The sequence below is a fragment of the Prionailurus bengalensis genome, chromosome A3 (assembly GCF_016509475.1).
Source record: "Prionailurus bengalensis isolate Pbe53 chromosome A3, Fcat_Pben_1.1_paternal_pri, whole genome shotgun sequence".
In the NCBI taxonomy this organism is placed as follows: domain Eukaryota; kingdom Metazoa; phylum Chordata; class Mammalia; order Carnivora; family Felidae; genus Prionailurus; species Prionailurus bengalensis.
This window is the reverse complement of record NC_057354.1, coordinates 50,315,366-50,342,809: the sequence shown is the minus strand read 5'-3', so window position 1 is coordinate 50,342,809 and position 27,444 is coordinate 50,315,366. Positions and strand designations below refer to the sequence as shown.

Genomic DNA, 27,444 nt, shown 5'->3' with positions numbered 1-27,444 from the left:
TGTCTGCAAAAGGACAGAGCTCCCAGCTTAGGTGGGGGACTGACCTCGGATGAGAAGTGTGACAGATGTTGAGTTAGTAATGGTATTCAGTTTTCTGATTTATCCTTGATGTTTTTACATGTATATCTATGTTACTCCATGTTGTTTCTGCAGTCAAAACTGTCTGGGATGGGGCAGGTGTTCAGAGCTCCACCTATCCATGCCCTTTCATCACTTCCCCAAGCTTCTTTCTAGGAATGCACGCATAATTTGATGAGTGGATAGAACAGGCCTGTTATCCTTTCACTCCTGCATCACACCTGAGGCTGAGATGCTGGCAGTCTTTATACCTGATCAGCAGGTGTTTAATCAGGAGCTCAGGGAAGTCAGTTCACCTTATAAGATCATAATGGAGATTCTATTCAAAGTCAGTTTTTTTACGTCACTGATTTTACTGTTTCCCTGAGTAAGACGATACTCTTGGTGGAGGGAGGAGGGGATTGATATGAACAGATTTCAATCCTTCATACAGGTTTTGTGCTGATGCAGACCTCCCTACCCCTCGTGGATGATGCATGGGCAAATACCATTGACATTAAAAATCATATCTTTATAGAATTGGCATTTATTGTGCTGTTTCTTTTTTTTTAATTTTTTTTAACGTTTATTTATTTTTGAGACAGAGAGAGACAGAGCATGAATGGGGGAGGGTCAGAGAGAGAGGAAGACACAGAATCTGAACAGGCTCCAGGCTCTGAGCAGTCAGCACAGAGCCTGACGCGGGGCTTGAACTCACAGACCGCGAGATCATGACCTGAGCTGAAGTCGGACGCTTAACCGACTGAGCCACCCAGGCGCCCGTGTGCTGTTTCTTATTAGTAAGAGATGTTACTTTATTGTTTCGTGTTTATGAATTGTTTGCTGATTAATGAGCTTGATCAGTTTTCCATGTTTGTTTACTTATCGCATCTCCTCTTTTCAGAATTGTCCACAGTCCTGTGTCTGTACAATATACTGACCAGCGTGAAGTCGCCATTGTTGTTGGTCAGAAAACTCCAGTGTTGGCAATATCATATGGTTCATCCTAGTATCTTTAGGACCTCAGTGTTTTACACGGCTTAGCAACATCTTTCTAGTTATAAAGTGTTTCACTTTTTATAGAATTTTTTGAGAAATATAAAAATGTTGAGAATAGAAAATGGAAATGTAGAATATCATAAAATCATCTGTTACCATTTTGGCGTATTTTTTTTTTTTACTATATTTCCCCCCAAGAATTGCAGAAGTCTCTTGATAGATTTGTTCTAGACATAAGTGAATTTTGTATGTGAACTGACCAGTACGTATGCCAGCTATTATTATTATAAAGTTTTTATCCTGGCTTGGTATTTTATCAACTGCACTTCCTATGCTGTTTAATATTTTTCAGAAATGTGTTTTTTAAGCCTGTTGGCTATTCTGCCATATAATTGTTCTGTAACTTAGCAATCTATTTTCTTTTGTTGGACATTTTGTTTTCTTTTACGTTTTTGTCTGTCCTGAAGTACAAGGAATTTCTGTAAGATATTGTGTATGTGAAATAACTAGGTCAGATAATACAATTATTTAAAAATTTCTTGGTATACAAAGTATATTTCAGAAGGCATTTAATTGTCACTTTCTCCAGAAATATGTGAGAGGCCCCTTTGATGATAGCCTCAGTTAGCATTGGGGTTTTTATTCTTGATATTTGACAGTGGCAAAGAGTATCTTTGTTTTAATTTGAACATTTTATATGGTTATTATCCATATACTTTTTCCTTTGTGATTAAGTAACATCCTCTATATATTTTATTGGAGTTTCCATTTTTTATTGTAAATAATTTTATTTAGTAAAATTTAGTAACATTTTTACTTTATGAAGTATTTATAACTAAATACCAGTAAGGAAAAAAATACCATACTTATATATATAGAGAGAGAAAAATTAGAATGTATGTTTGTCAAAATATTAGTAATGATATTTTTAGGTGGTGAAATTTTGGATGATTTTAAGTTCTCTATACCTATCTCTTTTTCCTGATTATTCTATAATAGATATTTTCTTACAGAACAAAGAAATTCTGGTTCTTTTGAACAAGGACTGGCTCCCCATTCACATGTTTCTGACCTCTCCTGTAGAGGTCTCACAGGAGCACCCTGGATGCCACCATACCAGGCTCATTGGAGCAGTGAAAAAATGTGGCATGTGGCAATAAGAGTGTACTCTTGTTTCTCTTTTCCCCCTGGCATGCCCAGCCTGCTATGGGATGGGTGAAGAAGAAGAGAACCACTATGTTTCACAGCTCAAAGAAGTCTACAGCAGCTGTGACACCACAGGGACAGGCTTTCTGGACCGGGAAGAGCTGACCCAGCTCTGCCTTAAGCTTCATCTGGAAAAGGAGCTGCCCATCCTTCTGCAAACACTTCTTGGAAATGACCACTTTGCCAGGGTGGGTATTTGACTTCATTCTCATGAGGAAAAGCACAGAATACTATAGTTTGCTGTAGGCATTTGAGAAATATCAGTTGACTAAAGAGACAGACCAAAGGAGAGTTACTAGGAACTGGAAAGCTGCTTTTCCTTCTGCTGAACTTCTACATTGTAGCAAGAGTTTTCTTAAGATTACTTTTTTTTTAATGTTTATTAATTTTTGAGAGAAAGCATAAGTAGGGGAGGGGCCGAGAGAGAGGGGGACAGGGGATGAGAAGTAGGCTCTGCACTGACAGCTGTGAGCCCCATGCGGGGCTCAGACCCATGAACCATGAGATCATGACCTGAGTCAAAGTTGGACGCTCAACTGACTTAGCCACCCAGGTTCCCGAAGATTATTTTTTTAAAGCATAGTAACTTCCAGAGGTTTGGTTTGGTTTTTCCAGAAAGGTGTTTGAGTGATTTATTGGGGGAGGGGGATGGGATGGAAGGTTGGTATGGGTAAATGGTATGTGGTTCACAAACAAACACAAGGATCTGTGGGCAGCTGACATACTGTCATTGAGAGAAAGGCAACTTCAAACTACCTTGAAGGCAGACTGTCTAGTAAAATTACACAGCTTGAAATTCATTATAGCAGATGAACAAAGCAACTGCACACCACTGTTGCAAAACAGAACATAGATATGTATGTTGAGAGGTGTCCTGTGATTTCATCTAGGCCAGATCTAGGAAAGTATGAACTCAAGTTGTTTTTGCTAGGAAATTCAAGGTCATCTAGAATGGTGATCTAGAATCTAGACTACAATTTGCTTTACTTACAGAAACACTGAAAAGTACCTCCTACTTTGTCCCTACTTCTTAAATGTGTCCAGATGTTAATGTTTTAGTGTTAAAAACAGTGCCTGTTATCTCGTTGGTCATCTTTGAAGGAAGAACATTTTTTCCAGACAAATCAATGAAACCATTTTTATTTTGAATGATAAAAAAAAAAATCCAGCCTGCAGATTTTCCTGAATGGGCTCTTGGACAAAAACAAATGCAGAAAAACAAGAAAAAAATCCCTCACTGCCAGCATAGGGAGAGAGTCCAGACGAAATGTACCTCTTGTTACTTCCCCAAAGCACCCACTGCCCCATATTGCCAATGCCTGCCAGGGGCAGAGAGAGAGGGAGACACAGAATCGGAAACAGCCTCCAGGCTCCGAGCCATCAGCCCAGAGCCTGACGCGGGGCTCGAACTCACGGACCGCGAGATCGTGACCTGGCTGAAGTCGGATGCTTAACCGACTGCGCCACCCAGGTGCCCCGAATTCCTGATTTTTTTTATGGACTTAAGAATCAGGTGTAATTGTGATAATGTTCTAGCCCCTCTTGATATCACCTGGAATTGTATTTGGGAGCAAAAGGCACATTTGTGAAAATCACTCTGGTTATTCAAGCAGTATAAACAGATGATCTGAGTTTCTTGATTATTTTTGGCAGTTTGGAAAATTAAAAGCCAAAAGAAGAAGTTCACATTCAGATGACAGATTCTGCTGATTGAACAATCACATCATTCCAGAGCTCTCCCCCACTTTATCCTTTGTATGTGCAGAAATGGTACAAGATTTAGAAACATCAAATTATGATAGGGAAAAAAAAAGTATTAGTATTGGAGCATCAGTTAAGAGAAAAATCAACTTGGGTTGTTTGAGATTTCTGGTTTCTCCCACATCACCTGTATCCTGGAAGAGAGTTCCTATGAGCTATAACTCCTTCCAGGAGGCTGGATGTTTTTCCTCACACTTTTATGGGGAGGTATGTTAGAAGGAGACACAGACACTCACAGGCATTGACAGGAGCCTGACCTTTTCTGATTAACATCATCTCTTAATAAAGCTCTGTGTGTGTGTTCATCCATCTTTCTGTTTGTCCCAACTCCTCTCTCTTATGGTGAAGATTTCTGCTGCCCTTAGTGCTCTTGAGTCTCATCGGAAGTTGTCCCTCCTTCCCTCTCTAACATTTCAAGAGTAGTGTCCACACCAGCCAATGCCTCTAGGGGCCCTGCATTTGTCTCCCTCCACCCCACCCCACACTGTGTACCACCTCCTCTGTGATTGTATAGTCATGGTGGATTATTTCTGCTTTCAGAGCTTTTACTGCTCCTCTGCTTCATCCCACACATGGGGCATAGCTCACACAGCCAGCATTTAGGTGGATTCTGTAGAGGTTTTAGAGGAAGCTGGTGTCAAGCCAGAAATGTCCAGATAGTTGTCAACCATTTACCACGATAGAAACCAAATGGTGAAGATTTCAGGATATTTCAAAGAAAATCAAGATAAATCCTTTATCCACAAGAATTGATTGGCTTTTTAGTTCAAATATCGCATATCCAGTTTCCTTGTAGTAACTAATATATGACATCTTGTAAATGTTAGTCATTGATACAGTAATCCAGTTATAAAAATGAATAACAACATTATAAACAACATTAATTTTAATTAACAAGGTAATCTTTTAATGCACTGAGGTTATGCTCATTTTTAATTCCTATTTCCTGTGAAGGAAACATTATCAAGGTCTGGTTTCAAGCCAGAAATTAATCTGATCTGATTCCTTTGGAGTGTGGGGAATTGCCATGTGCATTTTATGTTAGGTTCTCTTTTTTCTTTGTTAGTAGTGAGGACCTTACATTGAATATTTTGAACTTGTGCAGAAAGAGAATTTTACTCACAAAAAAATAATTATTTTTTTAATTGAAATATAGTTGACATACAGTGTTAAATTAGTTTTAGTTGTACAACATAGAGATTGGACAAGTCTATATGTTATCTCATGCTCACCACAAGTGTAGCTGCCATCTGCCACCATACAACGTCATTACAGTATCGTTGATTATATTCCCTATGCTGTTCCTTTTATCCTCGTGACTTATTCATTCCTTAACTGGAAGCTTATATCTCCCACTTCCTTGCATTCATTTTGCCAGTACTCCCACTACCCTCCCCTCTGACAACCATGTTTTCTGTATTTATGGGTCTGTTTTTGCCTTTTTGTTTGTTCATTCATTTGTTTTATTTTTAGATTCTATTTTTTAGACCCCAAGTGAAATCAGATGGCATTTGCTCTCTGTTGACTTACTTCACTTAACATAATACCCTCTGGGTCCATCTATGTTGTCACAGATGGCAAGATCTCATCCTTTCTTATGACTGAGCAGTATTCCTTTTTTATTGTCTATACCACATTTTCCTTATCCATCCATCTATTGATGGACACTTGGGCTGCTTCCATATCTTTGTTATGTTTATTGCAATAAACATAGGGGTGCATATACTTAGAAAAACAATTCTTGACATTGTATTACTGAAAATAATTTTAAAGTTGAAAGTGATCACACTGTCCAGCCTCTTCATTGTGACGAGTGAGTCTGAGATTTTACGGAGATGATGGTATGTCCTATTCTGTGAAGCACCTTAGTGCCATGGGGGTTGCTCTTCCCACTTTATTGAAGGAAAAAGACACAGAAACATATAAGCACAGTTAGAATAGTATCAGATAAAATGGCAATACACTTGGCAATCAGATCTCACTACTATTTGATCGTTAGAAGAAAGTCATCTGATGAGTGTTATCAAAGACACAAAAGAAATCAGAGATTAGATCAAGCAAAATTGTCATTTCATTCTACTTCCATGTATTCAACAAGTATTTCTGAGCACTTAATATGTGCTAGGCAACATGCAGAAGCTTGGGATGTGATAATGACAGAAATACAATGTCTATCTTCATATGAAGTGACATATATGCAAGATATTCATTCTAGCAGTAATTCAAATAGCAAAATATTGGAAACAGCCTTTTTAATATGAGATTGATTAAGATAGATCCATATGATGGAATTTATGTAGTCCTAAAAAAAAAAGTATGAACAGGCTTCAAACATTCTGGTAGTGGCAGGTTAGCAAACTCAGGCCAGTCTTCCTCTATGGGCTACTAAAAAATGCTGAACAAAATCATAAAAACAAATATCTTGAAAATGGTAAAGAGCAAGCAAGTCATGAGCCTGGGTGGCTCAGTTGGTTAAGTGTCCAATTCTAGATTTTGGCCCAGGTCATGATTTCGCGGTTCATGAGTTTGAGCCCCACAACAGGCTCCACGCTGGCAGTGTGGATCCTGCTTGGGATTCTCTCTCTCTGTCCCTCCCAGATCTCTCTTTCTCTCTCTCTCTCTCAAAATAAATAAACTATAAAAAAAAAAAGAGCAAATAAGTCAGTGAGGAATTACCTAAAAATCTCTAATAAGTCATATACTGAAAGATGTTAAGCTCATCACATAAAACCCCATTAGTGTTGAGAAACTGTGAAATTGATATGGCCTTTGGGACCTTAGAGGACCAGGGAGATATGTCAAAACCCAGGTTCACCCAAGGTAGAGAATCTGATAAACCAGCCCCCAATTTAAGGGAGGATCTGAATCAGCCATTGTGTCTTTTGCTGTCTGGACTTGTAGTCCCCTCATTGGTCTAGATAACCTCACTTATCTGAAGGTGGTCCTGTCCAGGTGGTGCCCTCAGGCATCTGGCAATAGCAAATAAAAGACCTCTCTTGACAAAGTGTCATCATTCAAGATCTGTAATTATTCCTAATAGTCAAATACAACCAGCATATAATCAAGGATAGCCAACACACAAATAAGGCAGGATGAGCAAGAACCAGGGGAATAATAGGCAACAGAAGCAGGTGCACAGCATGTGAGGTACTGGAATTACTGCGAACAAAATATCAAACAACTGTGGTTACTGTGTGAGAAGAGATTTTTTTTAAAAAAGCTTGAAAATACCTATAGGAAAGAGGGAACTCTAAAAAATGATATAACAAATCTGAACAAAGAACCAAATACAATTTTTAGAACCGAAAAGTGTGATCACAGGCCAAAATTAAAACCAATGTAGATTAGACACAGCTGAGGAGAGCATTCATTAACTGGAATCAAGAATATAGCATGAAGATAGAAACAGAAGAGAAGGTAAAGGTAGAGTGAGAAGGTCCTACATTCCAACATCCCTTTATTTGGAATCCCAGGAGAGAGGAGTGAATGAGGTGGGGCATAATGTGAACATATAATAGCTAAAAAAAACAAATTTCCAGAACAGGTTTGGGATTCCCCAAATCCACTGAATTCCAAGTAGCATAAATGCAAAGAAATCCACACCTAGCCATATTATTGTAAAACTGAAAGTAAACAGAGAAATCATCATAAAAGCAGCCAGAGATGGGTATACAGGATCTCTGTATTTTTTCCTATAACTGCGTGTGAATGTATAATTCTCTCAAAATGAAAAGTTTAATAATTTTTTTTGAAAAGAAGTCTGGGAAAAATAGATGTATCTTGAAAATGAGCCATAGTTAGATTGACAGCTGCCTTCTGAAAGATAACAGCGGAAGCTGGAAACCAGTGGAAAGGTATCTCCAGTGTGCTAGTAGAAATCAACTGGCAACCTGAGTTCCATGCTCAGCAAGGTCCTTTAAGAGTAAAGGTGAAAGAACCCATCAGTGAAAAGACGAATTCTGCTCAGTTAGGAAAAGATACAGAGGCAAACATATCCCATAAACTATTTGCCAGAAGTGGCATCACATGCTAGAGACAAAAATAAACAAATGCACAAATAATCCAATGTCAGGTCATAATAACACATGTATCCTCAGCAGACAGCTGCATTTAGTGCTCAGCAGCAGCAACAGAGTTTTGCTCATTCAAGTTCTGTGCCAGACTTGGGAAGCATGCTTGCACCTACAGCCCCAAACCTGCTTTTTCAGCATTTACTGGTGACCTCTTAACCTACCTAATCTCATCTGTTGATTTCTTTCTGTGTGACTTTTATTAAATCATCCATAGAGAAAAGAGCACATATCAGAAGTATATACTCAATGAATATCCCATGCTGACTGCACCTGGGTAACCAGCATCCTGAATCCCTCCTCATGTCCCTTGCAGTGCCTCTTTGACTAAGGCTACCAGCTGTCCTGATGCTAGCACCATGGATTTGCTTTGTCTGTTTCTGAACTTTATATAATGGAAATACACAGTACATGCTCAGTACGTGCTCTCTGGGTTTTTTTTACTCAGTATCATATCTCTGTCAGTGTTTTTTTTTTCCATCATCATATTTCATTGTCTGACTATATCATAATTTATTTACCCATTCTATTTATGGATAGCTGGGTCATTTCCACTATTCTTTTAATAAATTTTTTTTCTACTTAAAAAAAAGTTTACTGAAAGTGAAGTAAAAACATTTCAGACAATCAAACTAAAAAGAGCTTAGCACCAGCATACTTAAGAAAAATGAAATTCTAAAGGATGTACCTCACATAGATAGAAAATTATCGTAGACAGAAGGTCAGAAACACAAAAATAAACGAAAAACAAAGCAGTAAATATTTGTATAATTCTTAATGAACATTGATTATATAAAGCAAAAATAATATTTTGTGGGAGGTTAAAATAGAGTGAATTAAAATATATAACAATTGATAACAAAGGCATGAAAGTCAGGAGTGTAGTAAATGAAATTAAATTGTTACATAGGTTTTGTATTGCCGTGGAATAGGGTAAAAGTATTGACTAACAGTAAACTTTGATAAGCTGGGGATGCACATTGTAATTTTTAGAATGAAGAAAAAGAGAATGGAAATAGAGTGCATAACCTGTAACTTAGTAAAGGAAAAATGAAGTCCTAAAAAAAAGGTCAGTAAATCCAAAGAGAGGAAACAAGGGAGAAAACACAAGCAGAAGCAGATTGAAAGCACACTGTAGAATAGTAGATTTAAATCCAACTATATCAGTAATTATGTTAAATGTAAATAGACTAAGTAGTTAAAAGATAAAGCTTTCACAAACATCAGAAATATAAGGATATAAAAAACTAATATTATTAAAATTTGATGGAAAGGTATAGCATGTAAATACTAATCAGAAGAAAGCTAGTCTTTATGGTAAATAACATTTCCGAACTAAAGAGGGTTAGCATTTTATAGTGATAAAAGATTCAGTTCACCAAGAAGATTCAAATGCATATTCTATGACCCCACAATCCCATTCTTTGGCATATACACTAGAGAAACTCCTAAGGACAAATGTGCAATAATGTTTAAAGCAGTTTTGGTTTTTTTTGTAAATAATCAGACACTGGAAACAATGGGAATATCCATCAGCAGGAGAATAGTTAGTAAATACACAGTTAAACAATGGAATGCTATATATAAGCAAAAAAGAATTATGCATGGCAGCTTGAACGAGTATTACAGAAGTAATATTGAGTTTTAAGAAGCAGGGGATAAAAGAATATATGCATATAATTCCATTTAGATCAAATTTGAAAGGAAGCAAAACTAAGCCATATTGCTCAGGGATGCATACAAATGTATAAAAGCAAAGATGTTATTACTATAAAAGTCAGAGTAGGGGGGCGGGTGATTTAATCAAAAGGAGCCATGGTGGAGGCCCCTCTGGGATGCTGGCAATATTCCATTTCTTGATGGGGTGGTGATAGCTTGAATATTTTCTTTATGTATATTAATGTTTTATGATCATCAGATACCCCTTTTTGGTTCAATTTTCTAATTATGTTGTTTGATGTACTTATTAAAATTTGTAATTGGGTTTTGTTGGTGATCAGTTTTTGGCTTGCTTTCCTTATTCTTCTATTTAAAAAAATTCTTAGGGGCACCTGAGTGGCTCAGTCAGTTAAGCATCTGACTCTTGATCTTGGCTAGGGTCTTGATCTCAGGATTGTGAATTCAAGCCCCAAATTGGGTTCTGTGCTGGGTGTGGAGTCTACTTAAAAAAAATATTGAGGTGTGTGAGTAGCTCAGTTGGTTAAGTGTTCGAGTCTTGACTTGGCCTGAGGTCATGATCTCACAGTTCGTGATTGTTGAAGCCCCACATCAGCACAGAGCCCACTTGGGATTCTTTCTCTCTACCTCTCCTCCATTGGTGTGCACACACGTTCTCAAAATAAAATTTTTAAAAATCTTAAGTGAATATTAGAAAAAATGAAATGAATGCTCTCAGTGCTAAAGGCAGCAATATGTTCCATGTGAGAATATAAACAAAAGGCTAAGGTATTACATATGTGATCTGTTGAAAGTAACACTGACCTCTGTTTTCTTACATTTACCAGGTTAACTTTGAGGAATTTAAGGAAGGTTTTGTGGCAGTGTTGTCATCAAATGCTGGTGCTGGCCCCTCGGATGAAGACAGTAGTTCCTTGGAATCTAGTAAGAGGACTTTCTCTACTCACCTTAAGTTTTTTTCATTATTTATCTGTTACCTTCAGGAGTGTGGTATTCAGACTGAAGGATATTGGTAGGTCTGAGAATTAAATCCTAACTCCACTGTCTGACTGCCAAGCTGTGTGGACTGGGATGAGACATTGGATTTTTTTCTTCTTTTGTTTCCTTATTTGTCCATAGTGTTGGAAAGGAAAAGCTCTATTGCTTTCCTTTACACATAGCACCTCTGAATACTTCTGGCACTTCTGGTCACCAAATGTGTGGTAGTTTGTCCCACACCAGGCAATTCCCCAGCACCATCTAAGTGTCCTACATTGCAACTCAACCCTGATATTACCTCCCTGGAGATAGCCTTAGTCCTACAAGATGGCCCCCACTTCAGATGCCAGTCACAAGTCCAGCTTGTTGCCTCTCTTTCTGATTGGTTGTAAGTCAGAGATTCCCACAGCCCCTTCCTTGGGTTCAATTCATTTGCAAGAGCAGCTCATAGAAATCAGAGCAACAGTTTACTTACTAAATCACTACTTTATTATAAAAGGATAGAACTTGGGAACAGCCAGATGGAACAGGGAGGGGCACAGGGCAAGGTGTGGGGAAAGGATGGAGAGCTCATGCCCTCTCACCACACACCACTCTACCCCAATCTCTGTGTGTTCACTCCAAAAGCTCTCTGAACCCCATCCTGTTGAGTTTTTATGCAGGCTTCATTACATAGGCATGATTGATCAAACCACTGGCTATTTATGACTGAATGCAACCTCCAGCCCCTCCCACTTCCCTGGGGGTCAGGTGTGGGGCTGAAAGTTCTAACCCTCTAATCACATGGTTGGGTGTCCAGACAACCAGCCCCCATTCTGAAGGGCATTCTAGGAGTCACCTCATTAATATAAACTCAGGTTTGGTTGCCAGGGATGGGGTGAAGACCAAATATATATTTATTATAAATCACAGTATCACAGGTGTCAAATAATACTGCGTGCTGTCCTTACAGCATGAAGTGTTGACAAGATAAAGTAGAACTTTATATCTTCAACTGTGGAGCAGTTGAAGTTTCAAGATTTGAAAGCTCAGTGCAGACATAAGGTATATCTAGACCACTGAGGTTGGCAGAACAGATAGGATGCCACCAGCCTTGGGAAGATCCGACCGGGGTGGGAGCCATTACATGACCAGCAGTCATTTGCAGATGTATCTTATGTCAGGCAGTAGTGTTGTGCTGTGCTGACATGCCTGTCATGGGAATGGGGCTGGAGGGACAAAGATAGAATTTCCAAATGGAAGGGACATCCTGAGGAGGAATGCCCCCTGGCTTTGGTAATGGTCAGGAGGTGGAGGGAGGGTTTGGAAAGAGGTCCACTCAGGGGCATGTAGGTTGTGGGTTGAGGGTCAGAAGATGATGATGGACATTCTCAGTGCCTGTTCCATTGGACTTCAGGCTGTGAATGACAGACACTTGATGTGCTTCAGATCCATCTTGGCTACCTGTGGTGAGTATTGGGCAGTGAGTGAAATAGGGCATGGGGCAATGTGTTTGAGGTTGGAGGTATGGTATTGATGAGATCGAGGAGGGAGCTCTTTTCCTTCTGGTCCACAGCAGGCTCCTCCCACAGTGGACCCTTGGTCTAGAGCAGGTGCATGACCAGATAACAGGGATAATAGTGGGAGAGCTTGGGGCAGGGGCATGGGGAGTGGAAAGGATGATACCTCACATCAGTTGTCTTCAGTGTGCCAGGCTCACAGAATCCTGTGGCATTATCATACCCATTATTCAGATGAGGAACTGAGGGCTGATGTGTGAAGGGATTTGTCCAAGATCCCACATAGATCTTGGAACTGTGGCCAAGATTTGAGTTCCGGTTTTCCTGTTGTAAGCACTGGGCCCTTGTATACACAGTGTAGCCAGAACCCGCTCCTTCAGCTGGCTGCTAAAGGCTACACGGCACCTGGGTATAGTGTAGAGAACCCTGCATGACCCCTGGGGCATTTGCTGGTCACTTTGTCTGACACTGTTCTTCTGAAAGAGGTGAAGAGTGCCACAGGCCTTTACTAACACAAGATTTGGGAATGTGGCATGTGATCGTGGATAGGAATGGAAGGGCGATGCCCAGGGTCCCTGACACTATATATGCTCCTCCCATGCTAGAGAATGTGTGGAGCTTCTAAACTTAAAACTAGATCTCTGGCATGCACTCAGTTTCTCCAAAGAGTTAAGAAAGTATTCTAGGACTTGTGGTTTTTCCCCCCTCTTCTTTCAATTCTTTTGTTTTCTTTGCCTTTTTCTTTTCTTTCAGATCTCAAAGCTGTCCTCAATTAAATGGTCATATGTGTGGCCTGAGACTCCTTCCCTTCATGGCAGATCAAGGGGACATCAGAGCCCCTCTGATTTTTCGGCACTTGGTTTCCCAACTGTGCCCCAGCTTCCCATTTCCTGCCTGATACGACTTTCCTTCTTCTTATACCCCCTCAAGGTGGAAGGAGGATTCTTCTCCCACCCACATCAGCCAGCCCACAGCCTCTCTGTAACCAGAAACGATGCTCATATGCAAGAGCCCGAATTCACTGACTTTCACTTACCCTTTTGGCAGCTCTCTGGTGGGAGCCTTTCTCCATATTTGTAATTTGCCCCTTCTGAACACTGCTGGGTTGCTCCCTCTTTTTTTCTCTCTGCTGGCTTGTAAACTTTGCCCTCCTCTTCAGTACATCACATGCCTGTTGTCCCAGGCTGATTGGTATAATTTATGATTACCTTCAAGTGTCTCAGTGAGGTGAGACATGCTATAGTCACCCTGCATATTGTCAGCTGTCTTAAATGTCATGCTGTCACTTCATAGTCTGCACATCCCACATGGAACTTGGCATCTTCCTCCCTAAAACTCCTCCCTCATCCCCAGTGTCTGTCTGTCACTGGCATCACTGTACTTTCAGTTGGCCAGGCTGGACCCAGCCCCTTCCTCTGATGTGGTCTCAAGGTCAGGAGTCACGGGTCAAGGTCAGGGGGGATGGAAGAAAGGAATGATGTGGTACTTGAACCACTTGATGTGGTTCTTTAAAGAAGCATGACACCTTTCAGTGAAATTCTGTTTTCCTGGCCTGGAATTCCCTGGCCTGGAATTTCCTGGCCTGGAACCACTTGATGTGGTTCTTTAAAGAAGCATGACACCTTTCAGTGAAATTCTGTTTTCCTGGCCTGGAATTACTTCATTGGATCCTATGCTTTTCTTTCCAACTGGCCCATGCTGGCTGCTTCCCTCTGAACCTATGTTGTGTCCTGGCTGCTGCCCATGATACCCTCTCCAAGTCTGTTTCTTACTCACCCAAATTCCTCACAGAGTCAGTATCATTTCTTCTCTGCCTGAGAGGTCACATTGTGTACAAATGTGAACAGGTAAGGAGGGAAGAAGGAAATGCAAAGGGTTATTAGGGTTTAAGAGATTCTCATGAATCCCAGACTAAAACTCATGCCTGCCTTTGCCCCAGACTTCAGACCAGCAGAGTTTGAGCCTCCCTTGGCTGTGTGTGAGGTCCATGCCCACAGCTCCCTGACAGTCCTGTCCAGATGGGGTCCTGAAGTAAGCAGGGTAGGAAGTGACCTTCTGGTCTCTAGAACAGTATGTTGCTGGAATATTGGAGGGTTTTTTTTTCTTTGTATAAAAAGCTATTAGTATTAGTCTCTTATTATGTAAACAAAAAGTCTTTTTGTATTAGTAGTAGTCTTTTACTACATAAAAGCAGTATGCTCAGAAAACTTTAAATAGCATGTAGAGTTTAGAGTAGAAAGTCCCCATCTCCCAGCCTGGGTTTCTCAGTTCCCTGCCTGAGGAATAGATTGACCACTGTTAACTGCTGTCTGTGTTCTTCCAGACATTTTCTGTGTGCTTCTGTGAGAGCTACACTCTGTATCTTGAAATGTGTTCTGCAGTGTGCACAGACCATCCGCTCCCTGTCCCCCCCCGCCACCCCCTCCACCAAACCTCATATTTTCTTTCCAGCTGCTTCACGTGCTGTCCCGCCAAAGTATGTGAGTGGCTCTAAATGGTATGGTCGCTGGAGCTGCCCTGAGCCTGAGCCATGTGGCTCTGCAACAGGAGCCAAATGTTTACCAGAACAGCAGGCGAGGGCCACTGGAAGAGGCCAGCTCCGCCGCTCTGCATCTCTGGAAAGTGTGGAGGTGGGTCCGAGTTCCTCCTTTCCCCACCCTAGGCCACCATCTCATTTAGTCATTGTGACATGACTATAAGAGGATGTGAGGGGCAGGTGGGCATTTCTGGGCATCTCAAGTTGCCAGAAACAAAGGTGCAGTTTGGGGAATGACATTTCATTCTAAAGTCTGGGGTGCCTGGGTGACCTAATTGGTTAAGTGACTGACTCTTGATTTTGGCTCAGGTCATGATCTCATGGTTCATGAGATCTAGCCCCATGTTGGGCTGCATGCTAGGTGTGGAGTTTGCTTGAGGTTCTCTCCTTGTCTCTCTCTCTCTGCCCCTCCCCCCCCCCTCATTCTCTCTGTCTCTCTCTCAAAATAAATAAATAAACTTAAAAAAAAAAAAAAAAGAATTGTTAAAGTGTCTCTGGGTCTGTCTGCAGGGAATTCTGGCCAGACTGTACTTCTTCAGACATTAGGGCAGTGCAGAATTTGTGCTGAAATCACCTGCTTTTCACCTGCTTATCACCACCAACTTTCCCCCCACCACTGTGAGAAGGCTGTTTTTTATGGTTTAATAAGAGTGAGAAAAGAAAGAAAGATGCCTTTCTGGTGCCCTTGTAAGGTTAGGAACTTGGAAGTACCAATAGGCCCATGGTCCCACCTGCCTTGAGCACTTGGAATATACCAAGAATATACCACTTACAATTTGGCAAACATGTGCTGAGACCTCCCAGGGCTCTGAGGGTTGATTCTATCCCCCCATGTCCCTAAATTGTTCACTGCTGCCGAGATACTGCAGAAGATGGTCTGCTGGAGCCTTACAGCCTTCATGTCAGGAAATATCCATGGGGCAGATCCATAACTTTCAAGTTAACTGTAGAGTCCTTAGACTTATTTTCAAGAATTCCAGAAGGTTCCTGGTTCCTACTCTCTGTGATGTCCATTTTGTCAGGTGGGGCTTTATGGGGACTTATCTTCAATAAGACCCTCACATTAATTTTATTACATGTTCAGCATTTGTTGAGGCAAGCATATCTATTTAAATCCTAGAGTTTCTTTGCTCAGGGACATGCTATGCCTGGGTAATACCAACAAATCCCAGGCATTCACTTCTTTATCGTTTTTAACTTTGGTCTGCAGGGATAGAGGTATAAGGAGTCTGCTCTATCTCCATTATGCTGTTCTGCTTTTTAAAACCATCTTTGATCCCTGGAACTAGAACATGGAGGAATGCTGTTTTTAGGGTTGTCAGTTGGGCTGAATGCATTAGAAAAATGGGACATACCACCTGCTCCCAGATTCCACTCTCATTTCAGTGCTGGCTCTGAGGAGTGCTGAGTCTTGGCCAACTTGGCATTCCTTCCAGAATCAGATGTGGGATGCATAGCACCTGTCAGAAGCAGACTTTGACTTTGTAGTCAGCCAACTTGGCCACAAAAACATGAGGTTTTTACCTGAGTCAAGTGTTTCTTTAATTTTTTTTTTTTTTTAAGACAGACAAAGCATGAGCGGGGGTGGGGCAGAGAGAGAGGGAGACAGAATCTGAAGCAGGCTCCAGGCTCTGAGCTGTCAGCACAGAGCCCGACGCGGGGCTCAAACTCACGAACTGTGAGATCATGACCTGAGCCAAAGTTGGACACTTAACCAACTGAGCCACCCAGGCGCCCCACAGTCAAGTGTTTCTTGATGGCCTGCCCCCTTCAGGGTACAGCTTGCAAAGGGCACTGAGGAGTCAGTGCTTGCTATGTATCATGCTGTCCCTGGAGCTCCTGGAGGGACAGGGAGAACTACTCTCCCTCCAACTGTTTGCTGAATTGATCTGGATGATAAGGGACAGGGTACAGAGAAGTGAAGACCATCAAGCTGGAGCAAGATAATGTCGTGCAGTGGAAGGTTGACCATACTCCCTGGCCATTCCTCTCCAGTGCTGGTGTCCGAAGCCAGCACCACAAGGAGGTGTTGGTTTGGGGAGCATTTTTCATTCCTGTTTGGGTACAAGTGCTTGATTATGTTTTTAGTGTTAACTACTGATGACTTGGTTTATGTTGAGGAGCATCATGTGTCTCTGTGTCTACATTGTAGTGCTTGGTCTGTGAGAAGGAGCTGTTCTGTGCCCGTGCCTCACGGCTTGGTGCAAAGGCCATCTGTAGGTGGGGGGTTTTGCCCGAGGAGCTGCATCTCACCAGCTGTTTGTCCTCTTCCTCAGTCCCTACCTAGCTCCAAAATATATCCTTCTTTTCGTTTTTCTACAGAGTCTCAAGTCAGATGAAGAAGCTGAAAGTGCTAAAGAACCTCAGAATGAGTTGTTTGAAGCACAAGGTAAAGCCACAGACTCATGGTTGGTTCTCCCTATCTTTGATCAGTGCTTTGAAGTTCAAGGCGCTGGCTTGTTGGTCAGTGAGCCAGCCATGTGTAATTTCCTGGGAAGCATGCAGAGTGGGTGCTGTATCTGGTGGGCCCCTTCTCCAGAAGTGGTCCCAGCCAGGAGGTAGTCTCTTGGTGCTCGGCATCCCCTGAGGTCAGATCCTTGGACAGAGGCCCCTGGCCAAGGGAGCAGTATGGTTGGGCCACATCTCGCAATCTGTGAGGACCAGCATGACCCCAGGTGGCAGGCATGGCTTGAGGTCCCAGGCCTCTTGCACTCCCTTCTTAATGTGCCAGACCTGGGCACATCGTCTTCCTGGCTGTGTGCAAGCAGTCTTGGCAACCTCCAGTGGCTCTGTGTCTATGCTCCAGATAAAATAGCAGATGTGGTCCTGGCCCTCAGGAGCCTTGCAGGGGCAACTGGAAGGCAAAAGCAGGGGTACATAAGATAGCAGTGTGCCCACATGTGCGTCTGGGGATGCTTTAAACATACCTCCCACACAGAGGAGAAAGTGCAGAAACTTTACTTGGAGAGGGAGACCACAGTTGACCTTTTGAATTTTTGCTGCAGTAAAAAATCAGCAGTTGGAACTGAGCATGATCTAGATTGTGATCCTCAAGGACGAGAGCCATTGTTCAGTGTTTAACTTAGTGGATGTCAGGGGAACTGACCTGAGCGCCCACCTCAGCTGTTGGACAAAGCACATAGATAAGGAAGAGCAGCCAAGTGATCACATCTTAACCGTCTTGGTTTCAATTCTAAATCTAGGGCAGGAAAGGAAGGTTGTGCACAGTGCAATTTTGGGTCTCTCTGCCTGCAGAGCAGGTTGGGTTCTTCCTAGCCTCGAACAGAAACCTTTTCACTGGGTTAGAATTGACAGTGTGCATGAAACTCACATCAGACCTCAGAGGATTTATTTATCTCCTTTGCCATTCCTGAGAAATAAACCCTAGTATCAGAGGTGCTTTTATGCTTTTACTTAGAAATTTCAGACACTTTATGCTGGAAGAGATCTCAAAAAAGGCATTTTCCAGGGTGCGTGAGTGACTCAGTCGGTTAAACATCTCTGTGCTGACAGCTCAGATCCTGGAGCCTGCTTCAAGATTCTGTGTCTCCCTGTCTCTTTTCCCCTCCCCTCCCTCAAAAATAAACATTAAAAAAATTTTTTTAAGGCATTTTCCTCAACCCAACACAGTGTTGTTCATGAGCACACAGGCCTGGCTTTCCTCAGGAAAAGTGACTTTCTTGTTCTTGGTTGGGCTATCAAAGTAATTAATGTCAAAGTAGCCCATTACCCAAGCTGCTGATGGGGAACTTCAGTCATGTGGAGTCTGAGCTGCCTCTCTGTGTCAGGCTGGGTGGCGTGGACTGACTGTAGAGGGAATGTCTGGCTTGAAGCATGGCTCATCCATGATGGCTTCTCACGGGCACCCCCAACGTCTGTCCATTCCACAAGTTGTTTCTCTGGCAAAGCTCAGAAACATTAGTTTCTGAAATTTATTTTTTAAAAACTAGGGGTTTTTTTTTGTTTTATTTTGTTTTGTTTTGTTTTTTGTAAATACAAATAATGCAGCCCTCTTTTATATGCTTCCAGTGGTCTGACTTTAGGAGGTTCCTTTGAGAAAAAGCTTTCCCCACATGGACCAGAGGTTCCTCCCACCCCCACCTACATTTTATTATGAAAATTTGGAAACACAGAATGAAGATGAAAGAATCGTATTGTGAACAGCCATGTACTCATCACCTAGATTCCACCTTTGATGCTTCACTACTCAAGTGTGTCCACCTGCCCATCCATCTGATTTCAGAGTCAGTTGCCAGCATTGGTATATTTCCCCTAAGTGCTTCTACCTGGACATCAGGTTTACCTGTCACTCTTTCTGCTTCAGGCCAGCTGCCAGCTTGGGGTTCTGAGGTCTTCAGATGCCTCCAGAAGCCCTGCAGCCTCTCCCTGGACACCCCTGAGAGCCGGGTTCGTGGCATCTGGGAAAAGCTAGGTGTTGGCAGTAACGGCCACCTCAGCGAGCAGGAGCTGGCTGTGGTCTGCCAAAGCATCGGGCTCCAGGCACTGAAGAAGGAGGTGAGAGGGTCTGAGGCAGACTACAGTCAAGGACAGGTTCTTTGTGCTGGTCAGGTTGCTGTTGCATCTGGAGAGTCCCTTCACCCTCCAGACACTGATGTGGTTGTACTACTTTGTGGTCTAAAGTCCTCTGGTAACTCCCAGTGCTTCTGCTGAGGTCTGCGCCCACACATGTCATGTATGGCCTGCCTCACCAGCTTCTGAGCACCTTCACTTATGACCCTTTCTCTGCCTGGAGTGCCCTTTCCCCTTCCTGCATTGCCTAGTTCTACCGCCCAACCCAGATGTTATGCCCTCTGAGGCAGGCTGCACTCCCTTGCAGGGGCCAAGGGGAGGGGGGTGGGCAGGGTGATGTGATGGGGAAGTGCCTCCTTACTAAAGTTCCCTTTAGTCCTGCTGTCCTTGCTGTTCTCTGAATTGCTGGGGGCCCAGGACCCCCTCCATATGTATGTCTTCTTCCTGCCATCCAGCAAGTTACTCTGAATGGGTATTTATGGAATTAGGAAGTGCAGGTGGCACCCCTTCACAGCAGGGTGGAAACTGACCAGGTATGTAGATGTCACAAGACAGAGTCGGGGGACATCAGGTGTATCCCAGGTGAGTTTGGTAAGGACAAGCAGACTGCCCAGGGAAGGCCTGGGTGGTGGTGACTGGCATGCAGCTGCTTGTGGGTGGGGCCTCAGCACAGGTGTGGTGGCTTTTGTCTAGGAACTGGAGGACCTGTTTAACAAACTGGATCAAGATGGAGACGGCAGAGTGAGTCTTGAGGAATTCCAGCTTGGCCTATTCAATCACGGGCCCACTTCACTTCCAGAGTCTTCCACTCCCATCAAACCAAGCATGTCCTGGTCTCATCACCAGGTAAAATGGGATGATTAAGCTTTGAACCACAGCAGCAACTGCTGTCACTCTGGCCTTCATCATCTTCACAGACCTGGGAGTTGGTGGGAGTATGTACACATACGTGTGTGAGTGGGAGGCCATGTGATTTAGATTCTAGAATCACACAGGTCTTCTGCTGATCTGGCATTGCCCCTCCCTAACTGTGTATCCCTGAATGAGTTACTTGCCTTCTCTGAGCTTCAGGCTCTTCATCTGTAAAATGGTGCCTACCTTATAGTGGTTTTATGAGGATTACATGGCAGTTCCTCGATTTTCTCCTCAAGAAGCCTATCCCAGTGCACCTTCCATTAGAAGAGCTTCTTCTCTCCTCCCCATTGTGGTGCAGTGAGAGCATTCTGTACCTTCCCTAGGAGTAGCTCTCCAGGTACTCCTTTCCTTGTACTCTCCCTGTGTTGTGTTCCTGAATTTTATCTCTCATTCAAATACCAGGTCTCTGCAGATGGAGAGGAGCAGATTTTAGGCGGTTATTTAAATTGTGATCTCATTTGCTGACCGTTGGCTTAGCATTTGGTTTTTCTCCATCCCAGGAGAGGAGAACCTCCCTCTTCCACCACAGGGCAAGGTTCTCTGGGGGAGTCTTGCCAATGCTTCTCTGCTGATGTGGCTGATCCTGTAGTTTGTAGGTGGCGGTACAAGATGAGTAATGTTGTTTTCTGCTGCACTAGGTGTAATCTGAGAGTCCCACTTCTTTTTTTTTTTTTTTTTTTTTAATTTTTTTTTCAACGTTTATTTATTTTTGGGACAGAGAGAGACAGAGCATGAACGGGGGAGGGGCAGAGAGAGAGGGAGACACAGAGTCGGAAACAGGCTCCAGGCTCTGAGCCATCAGCCCAGAGCCCGACGCGGGGCTCGAACTCACAGACCGCGAGATCGTGACCTGGCTGAAGTCGGACGCTTAACCGACTGCGCCACCCAGGCGCCCCGAGAGTCCCATTTCTGAATCTAAACCTGATGAGAATGGAGAGAGAAGAAACTAGGAGTGTTAAAGGAAAGTGTCAGGCCATGTAAGGTCAGAGGCCATGAAGTCCCACCAAGTCATGCTTGGAGCCAGTGGAGGGAGGGTGCCTCCTCTGTGGTGGAGCTGCCCTTGTTCCTGCGTCCCAATGAGGAAGCACAGCTGGACAGGACTCTGAGCCATGGGGCGCAGGAATGAAACCAGGCAGGACCCACCTCTAGTCAGATGCAGGTGCCCAAGGAACACCTGACTACCCAGGAAGTGCCCTGAGCTAACACAGCTGCAGGTGGAGGGTGTTGCATCCTGTGTGTGTGGACTCTTGCGTGGCATGGTGGTGCTGGGCCCTCAAGTATGTGGCCCAGCACCATCCCCCCTCTTGCTACACCATGACGTGCCTGTCCCCAAGTTCACAGTCCTCACAAAGGAAGCAGGTGGGAGGGAGACAAGGGTGGTCCAGGTGCATTTGGCTATCTGAGCTTCTCCACTGTGGCCATGGAATGTTTCTGACCATTCTTGAGCTGTCTGTCCTCTCCCCTTTTGTAAATGGAGTCACATGCCTACTTTGTAGGGCTGTACCTAGCACAGCTTTAGTAAGCACCCAGTTCCTAAGTGTTTATGAAGAGATAGGGATATGGCTGAGAACAGATGAGAGCATATGGGCCTGTGAGTACCTGCTGAGGTAGTGAGTGCCAGGAGGGAGGTGCTGGGCTGGGAGGGGGTGTCAGAGCAGAGCCCTGGAAAGTGCCCAGCCATGGAGCATTGGGGGAGAAGTGTTTCAGGCAATGAGAAAAGCCTGGAATGTTTGGGAATATCAGAGACTCCTTTGAGGGGAGTTGAGAGGAGGCCAACAAGGAAAGTGTTCCCTGGGGGCGGCGGGGGGGGGGGGGGTGGCAGAAGCCCCAGTGGCCAGAAGGAAGGGACTGTTTTTCCTCATTCTTATAGCCCCAGATAGCAAATGCTGGTTCTGAAGAGAATGCCAGCCTGGGGCAGAAAGCAGTCTTGCTTGATGGATTCTCATAGCCCTTAAGCCTAACAGGTCAGCTTTCTGGCCAAGAGATTTTTTTTCCCCTTCCTCTTAAAACTCTCCAATTCTGTCAGCTATGAGATGTGTTTCTGAGGCCTGTGCAGATGGGTGACTTTGTTTGGGCCTCTTCTTTTAAGCCTGTCTTGGGTTTCTTTCCACAGGCTGGATTTCTGAGCATTGGCATGTGCCTTCTCTAGCTTTTTGAGGCCGGGTGCACACCAGTACTGATTTGGGAGAGAGAGGTTAAAACCCCTTCATGCCTCCCACTAAGAAGCTCTTGCTGACATGTGAGGCCACACAGGTGTTGGAATGTGTTCCTTGGACCAAGCCTCGGGTAGACAGTAGGAAAGCAGGCACCAGGGTCTTAGAGAAGGCAATAGGCTGGGTGTCCGGATCTCTGGGTTCAAATCCCCACTTTGCCACCTGCAGAGCCGTGCAGTCTTGGGCATACTGTGAGATGGTGCCGTGCCTTTGTTTACTAGTCTGGGAGACAGAGCTAATGGTCACTGTGTGAGCTGTTCTTGACAGACCTCAATGAGACAGTGAAAGGTTGAGCACAGGCTACTGAAGTTGGAAAATACTAAAAATAAACAAGAGGTACTTCCACTTTCTCTACACACAGGTCCTGGAGGAGGGCAGCTGCCAGACTGCCACAACATCATCCCTGGTGTCCGTGTGCTCAGGCCTGCGCCTCTTGTGCAGTATTGATGATGGCACCGGCTTTGCCTTTCCTGAGCAGCTCATCACCCTGTGGGCCCAGGAGGGGATTCGGAACAGCAGAGAAATCTTGCAGGTCTGGAACTGGTCACTCACAGCCGCCCTGGAGGGAGCATGCGGGCAGCATGGGGCCAGCAGGGGACCTCAGGGCCCTTTGCTCTCAGAGGAGGCTGGACAGAGAATCCCACAGACACACAGGGCCTGCACTCTCTGGGGGAACCCCATGTAGGGAAGGCCTGTTAGAATCATTTTCCTCTTTATTTTTTTTGCCATTAAAATATAAGAAATTTTAACTTTAAGAGATAATAAATAAGCAGAGAAAACAAATATGAAACAAATCTACTTGAAGGTAGGTTTTGGTATCTTAGACATTTCCCTCAGTACATTGTTAGCCTTGTAGATGTTTTGCTTACCTGGACAATGGCAGTCCATCCCAGATGAGGGGAGAAAATTTCCTACCTTGTGGTAGAGACGTCTTACTGGATGTCACTGTCCCAGTAGTCTGAGTGTTTCCATTTTGTGGAAGATGAGCTCCATAGTGAACCCAAATTCTGCCCAGAGCTGCTGCCTGGCTGGCCAAGCTCTTCTCCCCTCATGGCCCTTGCTTGCCCGGACCCCCTCCTCTACCGTGTTGGGTATGGAGGTACACTGCCCTGCTGCCTCCTCCCGAGTTCCTGCATGCTCTTCGGGGGGTTGGCCCACAAGACTGTCTTCAGATGGGGTCAGGCCTCTTCTGGGGGCCAGTCCAACCTCCCCCAGGGACACAGGGCCAGACCCCTGGGGTTTGAAGGGAGCTTTCTCTGGGGCAGTCAAGCCAGTTGTGCACAGGGGCTGGACAAGGGTAAGAGAAGAATACTGGGGAAAAGTGTGTGTGTAAGCTGGACTGCTGATCTTCATTTCCAAATTTCACTTTGTGTTGTTAAAAAAAAAAAAATGTCACCTGGGGGAGCCTGGGTGGCTCAGTTGGTTAAGTGTCCGACTTTGGCTCAGGTCATGATCTCATAGTTCGTGAGTTTGAGCTCCACATCGGGCTCTGTGCTGACAGCTCAGAGCCTGGAGCCTGCTTCAGATTCTGTGTCTCCCTCTCTTTCTGACCCCCGCCTGCTCGCACTCTGTCTCTCTCAAAAATAAACATTAAAAAAAATTTTGTTTAAGTGTCAGCTGTACACAAAATCATAAAGTAATAAAGCCTGCCCCCTTTTGCTCCCATTCTGTAGGAGTAGCAACACCTCATGGCTCAGTGGGAGTTTTTGCAGAGCTTTTCCCCAGCACAGAAAAGAAATATATATTTGGATATTCCTGCTTTAAATTTTGTTTTTGCAAAATTGGTATACTGTATATCTTGTTAATTTGTTACCTTTTTCCTATCATTGGACATGTAGATTTTTTTTCTGTTCTAAATCTTGTTTAGATTATATATCCTCCTGTTCCTATGCTGGTATTTCTTGGTAGGCTAGATTTCTGAAGTTACACATTTTAACTCTTGGTAGGCTTTTTTATATTGCCTCTGAAAATGTCCTTATTAGCACAAACGCCCAATGACAACGTTTAAGATAGTCCTCCTGACACTTTGGGCGAGGCCCTTTTGGGCCTAGCCATTGCTGAGTGTGGCCACCCAGCAGCCTGGGCAGAGCCTGGACAGTAAGGCCAGAACTGGGCACCTGGCCCTTGGGAGAGCTGGAGGCTGAGCCCTAGTTACTAGATTGGCTCCCTGGGAGGGCAAAGAGCAAAGAGATTCACGGTTTTGAGATTCTCCCTGAAACTGTATTCCTGATTCCCTGTCATTTGGAGGTGGGCTGGCTGCCTTTAGAGCATTCCCTGTCATTTGGAGGTGGGCTGGCTGCCTTTAGAGCTGCCTTTAGACCACTCAAATTTGCCTCTGACACTTCATAACTTACCCTTTTTATTGCTTTCCTGCTGTCAGAGAATATTTCCATTTCCTTAGCAATTTGTAATTTACTAGTTGCATTGAGGATTTGCTTCCATTTTGTTGAAGGGCAGAGGTGTTTACTGAACTCTCAGCACTTGGCACCAAACAAGGACCTGTGAAGTTTGTGACATTGTTTACTCTTCACTCAGTGTAGTTGTTTCTGTCTCACGTGACAGATGAGGTTGCTGCCTGAGCCCACATAGCCAGGGCGGGAGCAGCAGCGAGTGGGGCAGGCCTTCTGGGTATCCTGGTATGTCAGATCGGGCCCTTCCTGCCTGCGACGCTCTCAGAAACTGCTTACCTGTGATGCTGGTGGTGAAGACCACAGGCTGCTGGTCCTACCAAGACAACTAAGCACACCATGCCTGAAAAAGAAAGGCCTTTCTCTTGAGAAGGAAGCATCAGCTGGGTGAGCCCTTAGTGTGGATGTGCTGGCATCACATACCCAGCTTCTCAAAACCCCTGGCCATTTCAGGGAGCTTCTTATCCAAGCCCTTGAGAGTGCTCTAGGAGGAGGCCTGGGAATGGTTATTTGTCCTTCCTCAACAAATTACCACTAAATTACACCTTGAAACACAATGACTCTTCTTGTCTTGAGCAGTTTTTGTGGGTCCAGAATTTGGGAGCTATGTAGTGGGTGGCTCTAGCTCAGGGTCTCCCCTGAGGTTGATCAGATGTCAGCCAGTACTCAGTCTTGTGAGTGACTGACTGGGGCTGGACCGCCGCTCCCAAGTTGGCAGATTGATACTTGCTGTAGCAGGAGGCCTCCATTCCTTGCACATGGCCCCTTCCTAGGGCTGCTTGAGCTTCCTCACAACTAGGCAGTGACTTCCTGGGAGTGCCATCTAAGAGAGAGTGAGGAGGAGGCTATGTGTCTTCCAAGCCCCAACCTTGGAAGTCATACACTGTCACTTCCTCAGTGTCCTGTGTGTGACACAGGTTGACCCTGTTGTGTGTGAGAGGGGAATACCTGGGTATGGGTGCCAGGAGGTGAGAGACACGGGGCTGTCTTGGAGGCTGCCTCACACCCTTGCCATGTGGTTTTTGATGACTCCTTTCATCTTGGTCAGGAAGCTGCTGCTGTGACCTATCATGTCTTGCCCTCTGTCTGGTGACATGATGGCTGGGACATCTTTATTTGTGGAATAACAGCTTGAGCTTCCCAAGTTATTCCATATGCTTTACCCTGATGTCACTTCTCTTCAGAAGCGCTCTGGGAAGTGGGGGAGCAGTGGAAAGCCTGGTCTCCATTTTATAGGTTAAAAAAGGGAGCATGCCTCATTTCCTTGTGTGACTGAGAATGCTGTGGCCCCTTCTCTCCAGTCCCTGACATGGTGCCTGCCTCTAGATGTGGGTGTAACTGTAATTTTTTGACATCATAGAAGGAGCAGGGGTCAAGAATACTCAACACTAAAAAAGCAAATGTAGCAAGTGTTAGTTGTTGTCAGTTGAGCAGAGGGGTATATGGGTATGGTTTATTATTATTATTATTGTTGTGGTACAATACATTTAATGTAAACAGTTTTATTCTCTTATTTTCAAAATCTTGAGGGGAAGAATGCTCCACTTCACTAGGCCATGGCTCATCTCTCTGTTAGATCGCTTTCCTGCCAACAAAACTACCCACCCATACATATACTTCATGGAGATTCTATTAGTTTTAAATGATAAAAACTCAATTCAAAATGTCTTAAGGAGGGAGGATATTACGGGCTCACGTGAGCAGGCACTTGAGAGAAAGTGCCCAGAGGTGTCGTCAGGGCTCTTTTACATCTATCCTCTGCTTGCTTCTTGGTGGTGTTGGGCTCAGGTCAGTTCTCTTCACACAGCTCCCAAGGCTAGCAGGGTTCATACAGCAACTTATTTCACAGAAAATGGCCTCTCTGCCGGCCTCTTATCAGTCCCCATGATGTCCTCTGCTTCTGTGTCAGTTACCTTTTCAGGAAGAAGGTCTTTGTCTAACCTGGTCATATACTCCCTGATGAGGGGTGAGGGGAGAACTTGGCTTTGACAGGGACTATGGGGGAGGGGAGACCAGAGTAACATGGGTGGGGGCAGGGCAGAGACTTTACAGACAGAAGAGTTGGCAGGTGCTGCCACCAGGACAGTGTGGATCTGGGCCTGGCCTATTCTCAGGAAAGCCAGGAAGTATTTGGAGAAGTCACACATCCTTTCCCGCCCAATGGGCTTTGCTATTTCCAGAGTCTTGGCTTCAGTGTGGACGAGAAGGTGAATCTTTTGGAGCTGACCTGGGCCCTTGAGAATGAGCTCATGATGGTCGGTGGTGCCACTCAACAGGCAGCCTTGGCCTGCTACCGCCAGGAGCTGAGCTTCCGCCAGTAAGAGCCCAGTGTGGTTGGGGAGGTTGGGGAGGTTGTGGAGGTATAGCTGTCTGCGTTGCCTGGAGGGAAATGGGCAGTCTGCCCTTGTCTACCCCAAGCCAGTCCCAGGGGACAAAGGACTTGACACCACCTTTCCCACTGGCTGTCCTTTAGTGGGCACTCTTGGTGGGACAGGGAAAGAGCTGAGTTGTGAGTGCAGAAGAGGGCTACCTGTGCCTCGAGTGGCATCCTCCTGTGTGGTCTCAGAGGGGCCTGAGGCCCCAGTGGCCTGTGTG

The 27,444-nt window shown here is 44.4% G+C and overlaps 1 protein-coding gene across 6 annotated transcripts in view; it reads left to right on the top strand.

Moving 5' to 3' along the window:
* Nucleotides 1-27,444, top strand: part of NINL (ninein like) — a 174,774-nt gene that overhangs the window by 77,265 nt on the left and 70,065 nt on the right. For all 6 annotated transcript variants that reach the window (XM_043604744.1, XM_043604745.1, XM_043604743.1 and 3 more), the window contains exons 2-9: nucleotides 2,257-2,450; nucleotides 10,598-10,694; nucleotides 14,699-14,877; nucleotides 17,106-17,172; nucleotides 19,108-19,298; nucleotides 20,007-20,159; nucleotides 22,803-22,973; nucleotides 27,030-27,166. In XM_043604744.1, coding sequence (XP_043460679.1) covers nucleotides 2,257-2,450; nucleotides 10,598-10,694; nucleotides 14,699-14,877; nucleotides 17,106-17,172; nucleotides 19,108-19,298; nucleotides 20,007-20,159; nucleotides 22,803-22,973; nucleotides 27,030-27,166 — 1,189 coding nt within the window. The remainder of the gene's footprint in view (nucleotides 1-2,256; nucleotides 2,451-10,597; nucleotides 10,695-14,698; nucleotides 14,878-17,105; nucleotides 17,173-19,107; nucleotides 19,299-20,006; nucleotides 20,160-22,802; nucleotides 22,974-27,029; nucleotides 27,167-27,444) is intronic.